General features: G+C 35.8%; 2 protein-coding genes across 3 annotated transcripts; one reads left to right on the plus strand and one right to left on the minus strand.

The window, feature by feature from the left end:
- The first annotated feature begins 1,879 nt into the window (after positions 1 to 1,879).
- On the plus strand, positions 1,880 to 3,358 carry LOC109168462 (probable carboxylesterase 17). 2 transcript variants are annotated; one of them, XM_019317488.1, is made up of 2 exons: positions 1,880 to 2,659; positions 2,693 to 3,358. In XM_019317488.1, exons 1-2 carry the CDS (start codon positions 2,061 to 2,063, stop codon positions 3,129 to 3,131), a joined length of 1,038 nt encoding a protein of 345 aa, XP_019173033.1. In that variant the 5' UTR covers positions 1,880 to 2,060; the 3' UTR covers positions 3,132 to 3,358. The 2 variants fall into 2 exon arrangements, with proteins under 2 accessions (XP_019173033.1, XP_019173032.1); XM_019317487.1 differs by having other exon boundaries at positions 1,880 to 3,358.
- Positions 3,359 to 6,336: 2,978 nt separating this feature from the next.
- Positions 6,337 to 10,845, minus strand: LOC109168399 (ubiquitin receptor RAD23d-like). The gene is made up of 12 exons (XM_019317411.1): positions 10,640 to 10,845; positions 9,095 to 9,256; positions 8,804 to 8,848; positions 8,586 to 8,662; positions 8,445 to 8,501; positions 8,163 to 8,340; positions 7,579 to 7,719; positions 7,422 to 7,487; positions 7,251 to 7,298; positions 7,050 to 7,159; positions 6,823 to 6,901; positions 6,337 to 6,637 (listed from the first exon to the last, which is right to left on the minus strand). Exons 1-12 carry the CDS (start codon positions 10,703 to 10,705, stop codon positions 6,521 to 6,523), a joined length of 1,146 nt encoding a protein of 381 aa, XP_019172956.1. The 5' UTR covers positions 10,706 to 10,845; the 3' UTR covers positions 6,337 to 6,520.
- Positions 10,846 to 11,058: the final 213 nt, after the last annotated feature.

The raw sequence follows: 11,058 nt of genomic DNA on the forward strand, positions 1-11,058 counted from the left end.
AAGACAATGTGCGGCGGGTTCAACCAAAAAAATGTTAACAAGAATTGAAAATGTAATTAACTTTTAAATACGAGAATCATACTACATCCCCTTATAGTGAAGTTGTCCAATTATTGTGTAATGTATATATAATTTTAGAGTTAATACCCAAAATCGTCCTAGACTATAGTGGTTTTTCTCAATTTCGTCCTAAACGACTTTGGTGACCTAATATCGTCCCAGACTTTTGTGTTTCGCTCAATTTAGTCCTCCATTTGTTATTCCGTCAAATTGGTGTTAAATAAAGGGACAATTCAGTAATGCCAATATTGATCTCTCTTTACTTTCAACTCGTGAAGTGCGAAATTCCTCTTTCTTGTACGAATTACACCCAGAATTACTCCCGGACCTACAAATCAAATTTTATATTCACAGTTTTTGGAGTAATTCTGGGAGTAATTCGTAAAAAAAAAAAAAAAAAAAAAAAAAATTACTGAATTGTCTATTTATTTAACACCAAATGGACAGCATAACAAATGAGGGACTAAATTGAGCAAAAATACAAAAGTCTGGGACTAAATTGAGCGAAACACAAAAGTCTGGGACGATATTAGGTCACCAAAGTCGTTTAGGACGAAATTGAGAAAAATCACTATAGTCGAGGACGATTTTGGGTATTAACTCTATAATTTTATTGTGACATTGAAAATAGAAACATTAATAGAGGAAAACTGCCTTTTACTTTCTTTGTTTTTTTTTTGTTTTTTTTTTTAACATACAGAAATAGAGATTCCTCTTAACCGACTAATTATTCGAAGATTATATTTACATGTGGTGCACATAATATAAAAAAAATAAATTCCATGAACTTTATAATCTGCAATATAATTCCTCTGAAATGCCATTTACAGAAGTTTTGCACGTTAGTCATCTTCTTTATGCTATATTCTCACTTAACAATAAGCTCATAAAGGCTAATAGATAGTATGATTCCAGATTATATTCCATCTATATATGCACACAAAAGGGTATCCACCCACCCTACCACTCAATAATAGTACAAAAACATGAAGTGATGACATTGTTATTGTAAACGATTAATGATGACAAATCTTAATTTTTGGAATTTTTATTAAAATAACAAAAAATAAAAGATTGTTTGCCCAAAAAAAATCACAACTTATGAAATCTGGTCATGTTAATTTACAATTATTGGGTAGATCGAGGCAAGGATTGAGTCTAATATCTTACTATTGAAATATGATATGACTGTTGTGCAAATATAAAGAAATAACATTACAAATTTGCTATTAATTATAACTTTTGGTGTAGACGTGTAGTTGAGCATTTATCGTTACAATTGGTATGCTGGAAAGAAAGCATGCTAGGATTGCTAGCTACTTGGTAACCACACGTTTGATCCTCTCTACGATCTCTCACACAAAATGAATTTAACATGTTTATCATAATTATTTGTTATATTAATCTTGAAAATGATGCTCTTGCTTACATTGCTAAAAAAAGCGAAATTTCTAGCTTGTACACTTGGTGGCTTGACAGAAAGTTAATCACGCTAATTCAGAGAAGGATTATTAATGTCTGGTGTTCACAATGAGTCACTTTCACAAGAAGGTAAAATTCTTAGGCGACCAATTAAGTCTCAATCCCACATCTTTGTCCATAATCTGTCACAACCCGAGAATCATTAACTCACTTTCGAATGCAGGCATGTTAGCATATATGATGTGACATTTATATACATTCTTAATTCTCTAAAAAGATATTGGCAAAAATTAAATTTATAATATTTAAACTTGCTTAGCTGATTAAGATAGAAGGAAACTTCCTTTCATTCATTCCTATTCACACATTCAATACCTCCATAAAAATTCCATTTTTTTTTTCTTCACTTTTTAGTTTCATAAACCTCTATAAAAGGACACTCAATTCCTCCCAACTTCCCAAGCAACCACACACACAAACACAAAAGGAGACAAGAAACCATTTCCATTCACTGTACTCCTAAAGTCTCACCAAAACAAGAAAACATCAAACCTAGTAAAAACCTACAAACCTTAAAAATGGTGACTGCAGTTTCCACCTATGATCCGAGGGCAAATCTCCAGATAGGGAAGAACACCCACCACCCGAATGGAGGAATCATGGCTGAAATCGAAGGTCTGATCACGGTTTACAACGATGGACGTGTGGAAAGATCCTCAATCGTTCCGAACGTCGCCGCTAGTAGTCTTCCTCAACATCTGGGAATTACATGCGGGGACGTCGCCATTTTCGACCCTTCCAGATTATGGGCACGCGTTTATGTCCCTAGCGGCTTTCCGGCGGGGAGGTTACCGGTTCTTGTTTACTTTCATGGAGGTGGGTTTTGCGTCGGATCCGCTGCATGGAAGTGTTACCATGAATTCTTGGCGAATCTTTCGTCGCAGATTCCGTGCGTGACAGTGTCCGTGAATTATCGCCTGGCGCCGGAGCACCGCCTCCCGGCCGCCTACGACGACGGCGTCCGGGCTGTGGCGTGGGTGAAGCAACAGGCCAGCAAAAGTTATTCCGGCGCCGGCCGTGATAGTCTAAGCTGGTGGACGGACAAGTGCGATTTTTCTAGGATTTTCCTCGCCGGCGACAGCGCCGGCGCCAACATAGCGTACAACGTTGCGTCGAGGCTTATTAATAATAACACGACAAGCGCCGCCGCCGCCGCCAATGGCGGCGGCGGCGTCAAGGGTTTGGTTCTGATCCAGCCGTTTTTCGGAGGCGAGGCGCGTACGAACTCGGAGAAACATGCGGCTCAGCCGCCGTTCTCCGCCCTGACTTTGGCGGCCTCCGACGCGTACTGGGCGCTGGCGCTGCCGGAGGGCTGCAGCCGCGACCACCCATGGTGCAATCCTTTGGCGGCGGCGACGAGAATGAACAATTTGAAACTACTTCCGCCCACAATGGTGTGCATATCAGAAATGGATATTCTTAAAGACAGGAACATAGGATTTTGCGCCGCCATGGGGACGGCGGTTGAAAAGGTGGTGTATAAAGGAGTCGGCCATGCATTTCAGATTCTTCACAACTCTCCTCTTTCTCACCCCAGAACTCATGAAATGATGTCTCATCTCAGGTCCTTTGTTGTCCATCATCACTGAATTGATGAACATGCATGCATGTTCTAGCTAGGGTTTCCTCATACTGCACTGTACTGTATTCGCATTTAGCGGGATGAGATTAATCCAATTGAGTATCGTGTTTGCTCGGATGGGTTGTTTTGTTTAAGTTTTAAATGCATGTATGGAAAACAAAATTGTACTCCTTAGTATTAAGACTCTACCAGTCCATGTTCTATTGTACTCTTCCTATGTATATAATTGTTGTATCTCGTGACTATTTATGATTATTCCAGAAAATACAGTTTTCATATGGTATCAGTAATCTAGGATTTCTACGACTACTCAGTATTTAGCCAATGATGATTTTATCGGTTCTTCCGAATAGACGGTCTCAGACATGGTTGCGTCCTCGTTGCATGTGGCGACAAACTCGTTGTCCAAAGCTCATCATTTTGTTAATATAAAATTGACTACAAGAAATTTAATTTTTTGTTCTTATGGACGAAATTGGTTCTGTTTTTACGTGGCCAAAATTACAGAAATACACATTAAGGGGAGTGACATTTTTTGTTTTCTTGGTTGGTCAAACATTACATCATGTACTCTTGTATTGGTATATGAATTGAATTGCCTTGTCGGTAGCTGATTCAATTTAAAGCATTGCACGTGTAAATTCAGACATAGATATATATAGGTTTGCTCCAAAATGTACAATGCTATAATTAATGTTCTTTACGTTCAATTTTATATGTCTGATAAGGTATTTATGCTTAACTTTTCATAATATTTAACTCAATATATATTAGTATATATAAGATTTACATATATATTTAGAAACGGTATTAAAAGTATTGTTAATTAAACGCAAATCTTATAAATTACATTTTATAAGGAAACATAAAATAAAATAAGAAATAATAATTTTTTTGATGAATGAATACTAAACATAACAAGTAAATTAAATTAAATGCAACGACAAATATAGTATCGGATAAGAGGTGGTGGGTGGTATAAGTAGAAATAAATTGAAATTTTTGTACTACTAAATGTGATCTGATTTTCAGAAGTATTACAAAATTTTTTATGTGAGTAATTACATATGTACAGGGATATAATTATTTGATTTGATACTATTACAAGTTTGAATCCATATTCCATGTAGAATGACAAAAGTAGATCAACAAACAAGAGAGTCAAAATAAAATTCAATAGCTCCAAAAGGGTGGTCAGATTATGATTTTCGTATCTAAAAGTTACGAATTCATTCTTGTCAATATCTTTTTGGTCAAGCCCGTTACATGCTGGGGTCTTCCTAACTAGTGCAATTTACTTCTTTCGTATGATTTATGAGTTATATATTACAAAAAAATATAATTTACCTAATTCGCACGTTTAAGTAACTTCTGCTATTTTTACTCTTCACTCCAAAAAAAAAATCTGATATAAAAAATGTCAAATCATACACTACCATAGTGATTTACCATTGTGGTAAAGACCAATATTAAGGTCAGGTTGTAACAAATTAAATAAACCAAAAAAGTGCGGACAACTATTTTGGCAACAAGACCCTACTAACGGCCAATATATACGGAGTACTCTTTTTGCTTTTGTTTTCTTCCAACGTGTACCATACTAGACATGACTCCACCAAATTAATTGATATACTCCGTATTATTAAATTAGAATATATCTTTTAATTAGACAATCGAGTAATCATAACATGCTATACTAAGGGACATTTTTATCCATCAACTCATCTTAAAATACGGAAAACGCTTAGTATCTTTCTAAAAAAGTAGTACTATCGTCATTGTTGTTGTTGAATGACAAAATAGAAAAAGAAAAATGCTAAGAATCACTTCAATAAGTAATACTCTAGCTAGACATGATTCACTAGTTAACCACTTTCTAGCATTAAGAGTAAATTTTTTTGGATGATTTATTCAGTGCCAAGGGAAAAAGAGAGTGAAGAGAGGAGAAAAAAGAAGGGAAAAAAATTTCCTTAAAAAGTAAAAAAAAAATGTAACATTTACGTAAGGGAAAAAGAGAGTGAAGAGAGGAGAAAAAAGAAGGGAAAAAAATTTCCTTAAAAAGTAAAAAAAAAATGTAACATTTACGTGTCCAGCGATGTGTCAATGCACCCAATGAGAGTAATTGGTGTGACATTTCTTCCTTTTCTTTCTTACAAATAGACCCTGAAAAAATTTGATTTTGCAAGATTACAAATTTCTCTCTCATTTTACATAGTTACATCCACCTAACAAAATTTACAAAGATGGAGTTGCTCTAAAGAGCATTGTTTGATAAAGAGAAATCACAATTCCTTTCACACTTGATTTCAAGTAGAAAATTTCACTATTTGATAAAAAAGAATTACAATTTCATGAAAGAATTAAATTTCACTTTTAATCCCTTGGCTATTGTACATGTATCAAATTTGGTCATTAATTATTAATATTTTCAAATTAAGTATTTTATGTAATTTGTATCACATTTGATTCTACTGTCCAATTTTCTGGCCAACTTTGTCAAAATTTCAACGAAAAAGTAAATTTTCTGGCTACTAGTTGACCAAAAATACTTTTTTATTAGAACATATTACTTTTTGTTGAAATTCTAACAATAGTTGGCAATATACTTGTCAGAAAATTGGACAACAGGACCAACTGTGATACAAATTACATAGTCATGCACTTAATTTAAAAATATTAATAGTCAATAACCAAATTTAATACACACACAATAATCATGAAACAAAAAATAAAAATTTTTCTTCATGAAATTACGATTCTTCAAATTTGAGAAATTGCAAATCTCACATCTCGCTTAAGAATTGCATGATAATTGGTAATAAAATTTCACAAATATCCATATAATCCCATCAGCTCACCCTATCGAAGTGTCCACGCACAAGTACACCAAAAGTAAGTGCTAATATTGGGTGGAGTGGACAAGAAGAGCTTCCTTTCACGTGAAGCCCAGTGGGGTGGCTAATGGCTTGGACCACATTCACACACATCATCTCAATTCTCAACGACGAGCCTTTTGTACGTCATTTATGTGATTAGACCACCCACTCTCCCTAAACTACAGGCAACGCCATATACTGATTTCAATATTTCGTTCATTACATTGTAATACTCCCCAACTCCAAGGGAAGTCAATCCTTCACCTTATGTCTCGTTTGGCAGTATTTAGCATCTTTTTTTTTGTTTTTTTCAACAGTGCTGGGGGCCAGGGAAAAAATATTCTTTCAAAATTTACTTAGCATATAGTCCAGGTAATAGAAAAGTGTCATAACTGCTATTCATGAATTATAAGCTACGTAGTAAAATTTAATCTACCTGGCAAAGTGAGAAAAAGTTGAATAGGTTTCAAAACTGAGAAGTTGAAGGTATAAGAGAAAAGAGTGCTTCTGTACGTGATTGCTAATCATCAAACTCATGCATGTGATCTAAAAGATAGTTAGCTGCCTGCTCCTCATTTTTGTTGCATGCAAAAAACACTTGCAATACCAAAGCTTGATCAAAACCCATAGCTTCAAGCTGCCAAAATCAGATCAATAAATCACTAATAATACTAATAAGTGGACTGACAGATAGACATTGAAAGAATGAAGGAATCATAAATTTTGCAAAGCCACAGTGTACAAATCTGTGGCCTAACATTCTTGTATAATACATCATAATGTAGGAAAAAAAAAACATAAGCTACAAAGAGAGATACTTACGCGCTCAATTGACTCACGCTCTTCAGGAGTGACAGTGACAGCTTGTGGCAGTCCTCCAGCCATCTGACCAAATATGTTCCTATGAAGTGTCATAGCAGAGAATAACTGAGATATGGATCCAACATAAGAGAACAAATATCTTAGGACTACTAGAAGCTAATGACTAATGAGAGTTAAAATCAGATGCATCCATCTTGATGTAGACAAATGGTAGCAAATCTGCTCACCCCCCCTCTCCTTCAACAGGTTCATTGACGAGGCGTAGGAAATCAGCCCGATGTTCTTGAATAAGCTGCAGAAGCTGAGGGTTTTGCTTTCCCAGCTCCTGAAGCATAGCCTACACACGAAATAATCCATTTTTCAAAAGCTTGATTGAAAACACTCCAAAGCATAAACAATTAAATACGTAGATAGTATGAAACTAATACCGGCAAGATTTGAGGATTGGCTTGCACCATGGCTCTGAGGGTCTGGAACTGTTCAGGAGAAAGAGTAATCACCAACTATTCTTCTCACTTGTTGCTAAGTTTTTTTTTTTTGTTTGTTTGATGGGTATATCAGTTATGGGCAACTATTTCCAAGAAAAAGTATGTAAATACCTGTTGACTATTGCGTAGGAAATCCAAATTGCCAGCACTTGCATTGGAACCCACATTTGGAAGGCCCTGATTAAGCAACAGAAAATTTTCAATCAAATAAGAGGTGAGGTCTAATGAATTAGTTCTATAATGAAATAGCTGTTAGAATATACTATACCTGTGGGAATAAATTCAAAGGATTGGCATTTGGGCCACTGGAAGGTACTGTTTGTTGAGAAGGCACAGTTGAGGAGTTCACAGTTTGCCCACCGGGAGTTGTGGTAGCTTGTGTAACAGCTTCGGCTTGCTCAGGAATACCCTGAAGCAGAATGTTTCTCGGGTTAAGGATAAGAGACTAGGATAGAAAAGCATAATACTGAATTGGTGAGTAAAACAGCCTGAGCTAATTCCAATATAAAAGTATGTGCTCTTCTGTAAAAAAATATTTTTCAGTGTAAAAGAAAAAGGTAAGAATTCCACTATAAAAGTCTATAAAACTTCTACAAATAAAATAAAATAAAAACCCACAGTTGAAGCTTCCATAAACACAAAAAGAGGGAGAGTACTGGAAGAAAGAACTACACAAAAAAGGCTTACATAATTTGCTGAGCACTTGTATCAAAATAATCAGCATATTTATGAGCCAAAGTACAGTTACACAATGAAATATGGATGTGGGACCCATCCTGTAAGTTCTTTTTTATTTATTTATTTTTTATACTATTATATGCTTTGGATTGGTATCTCAAAAACTGTACATACCGAATACAAGTAATCAACAGCTCTCTCGGGATTGTTATAGGCAGCACGCAAAGCACGGACGACTCTATCCCGGTCCCAACTGCCCCCACCCATATCAAGAATTTGTTGAATTGTGGCCTCTAAGTTACTTCCAGCTACAAGATTTGATGCTGCTTGACCATAGATATCTGTCACAGAACTAAACAAAAAATAAAAAAATAAAATAGTTTCCTTACAAAGGTTACAGATCAAATTAGCTAAAAAGAACATGTTTATCAAAATAAATGTATGATAAGTTCTCACGCAGTAGACACTGGAGTTGCAGCAGGAGTAGGGGCAGATTCAGGAGCAGACTGTGGACTGCACATGAAAGCAGGCAAAAATTATACCCAGAAGAAATACACAACTAATCATGACAAAAAAATGTGATGAATGGGAGCTTACGGTGCCACAATAGAGGCAATAGCTGGAGGCGCTGTCACCGTCTGGGTTGATTGCCCTGTGGAGGTTGCAGGTGTGGCCTAGATAGAAAAAAATTGCCCATCAACTAATGCGTTTGTGGTGAATACAACCAGAGTTTGCACAAAATACAGATCATTTTGGTCATTAAAGAGGAAAACACTGAAGGTAAAGGAAACGAAGAAAAGTAGATTCATTCTCACCGCAACAGAAGGTTTTGATGAGGCTTCACCTGATGAGGCCTTATTCTACAATGGTGGACAATGTGAAACGGTCATTACTACAGTAAGTACTCAGATATAACTTTTAAATGTAAAGGACATTGAATGAATCTAGTTTCAACAGTATACTAGACATGCAAACAAAGTTTTTTAGTTTAAAACAGAGTGTACTCATAGCCCTCTATCCAAATGTAATTCACCCCAAACACTGTCAAGGTGAACTTAGAAATGTGTTCGTTCAAAAAGATGCTTGAAATTCTTATGAAATGGTACCTTAGTCAGCATAACAACAACATAATTATTTTCAGCAACTTTATTTTCTTCCAATGTTGTTGTGTCCTTGAGAACTTTACCCTGATGGATAAGCATCAGCTGTGCAGCAGGGTAGACATCTGAGCCCTGAACTGTTTCTATAGTTTTCTTCACATCAGCAATCTGAATTAACCATCAACTATGTCAGCCAACACAATAATTTTTTATTTTTTATTTTAAGTATAGGGTGTGTTTGGTTCGCACATGGGAATAGGAATCAAATACTTGGTAATGGTAATGAGTTTTGGTCAAAGTATTTTGCATGTTTGGTAGTAGGGTGGAATTGGAATGATTATAAATATTGATGTTTGGTTGTGTATAACCCTGTAATGGGAATAAATGTTTTAAAAATACAAAAACAAAAAATCAAGACAATTGATCCTAATATAATGACATCCAAATCATCAATATGAACAAAAAAAAAAAAAATCAAATCAAAAATCTAAAAGTACTAATTCAAACTTAAAAATTAGATCACCAATAAGATGGAATGATACCACTTTTTAATTAGGGAATGAGATTTTTAATTGAAGGGGTAATCAAATCCCATAGTTGTATTTTAAAAAGTTGTCAACCAAACACTAACTATGATTTTGATTCCCATTCCTAGTGTGTAAACCCATGAACCAAAAACCCCATATTTTTAACAGATGTTTGCACAGTTATTGTAGTTGAAATAGAAGTGTGTGAATGATTCACTGCTTTTAGAAAGCTAGAATTAATACCCCTGGCAAGACAAGCAATTTGGACCTGGACAGACAAAGTGTCAAATCTGAGAAATCATTTTCAGTTATAACTTATCTTGCATTCAAGTGTCAGACATAGGGGAGTAAAACATAGTTACATATCAACTGAAATGCTGAATCAATAAACCACTTTAAGGAAAGAGCGGAAAACAACTAATGATGAAATCCAAGCAAGCTAGAATTAAGTAGCCTGATCTGCCATCACAAGGCATTATAGATTGGGTGGTTGTGCAAAGACATTCTTGAAAATACACTGTAGATGTCTCCAAACTTCAGCAGTTAAGCACCTGATAAGTGCAGCACTCCAATAATTGCACAACTTACTGCTAAGGCTGTAAGAGTGTAAGACAATACACCACCCAATTCGGTTATTAAGAACTGCCTGAACTACGAATAAGTTTGCAGTATTTCTTCACTTTACAGGTATATATAAATATAATACTCCTTGTAATGGAATTATATGGCAAAATGTGATCAGTGAAGGAAGATCGACATTCATACTGGCGCAACTAAACTTGATTTTATGCATTATATTTTAGTGCGGACGGAACAACAATGCATAGTATTCGTAACACCTCATTGAGACCTAGAATTAGAAACTAAACAACGGCTCATAACCCTAACATCATCCAATTGACCGATCAATGATTCAATTCAACAAAATTTACACAACTCTGGAAGCGTTAACAGACGCAAATGCACACACACATCGATACATACACGTAAACATATACAGAGGTAGAGCGGAAGGAATACGTACGGTATCGTCAGGTTTAACTTCGATCGGGAAGTGAGAACCTTTCAAAGTCTTTATCAAAACCTTCATCCTTCGGCAACTCGCTTTCGCACAGTTAAAACTGCCGCCTGAAACCTCAAGAAGTCGCCGCGCCGGCGATTCCTGAATTTTCTTACGCACAAAAAAGAAAAAGAAGAAAAAAAAATAGTGTGTAGAAGTCACAGTGAAATCGTGAAAGCGGTAACTGGGTCCATGTCGCGCTTTATATAGTAATATATAAAGAGTGGGCAATTATTCGCTGACGGTACGGTACCTGACAGCCTTTAGCTACCGCCAATAGTCTCTCGCCACGCTGACAAATAATATCTACGTGGTGCTGACTGTTGAGGTGGGCTTGCGGAACTTCCGGGTTTACAGTTAGGTGAATCCTGATATATACTACG

The sequence above is a fragment of the Ipomoea nil genome, unplaced genomic scaffold (genome assembly GCF_001879475.1).
Source record: "Ipomoea nil cultivar Tokyo-kokei standard unplaced genomic scaffold, Asagao_1.1 scaffold3199, whole genome shotgun sequence".
In the NCBI taxonomy this organism is placed as follows: Eukaryota; Viridiplantae; Streptophyta; class Magnoliopsida; order Solanales; family Convolvulaceae; genus Ipomoea; species Ipomoea nil.

Excerpts from the sequence above, each read along its gene's own strand:
- LOC109168462 (XM_019317487.1), top strand. The coding sequence starts at position 2,061 with ATGGTGACTGCAGTTTCCACCTATGATCCGAGGGCAAATCTCCAGATA.
- LOC109168399 (XM_019317411.1), bottom strand. The coding sequence starts at position 10,705 with ATGAAGGTTTTGATAAAGACTTTGAAAGGTTCTCACTTCCCGATCGAA. Across the intron at positions 9,257-10,639 it reads AAGTTAAACCTGACGATACC|ATTGCTGATGTGAAGAAAAC; the intron begins GTACGTATTCCT and ends TGGTTAATTCAG. Across the intron at positions 6,902-7,049 it reads CCTGTTGAAGGAGAGGGGGG|GAACATATTTGGTCAGATGG; the intron begins GTGAGCAGATTT and ends GACACTTCATAG.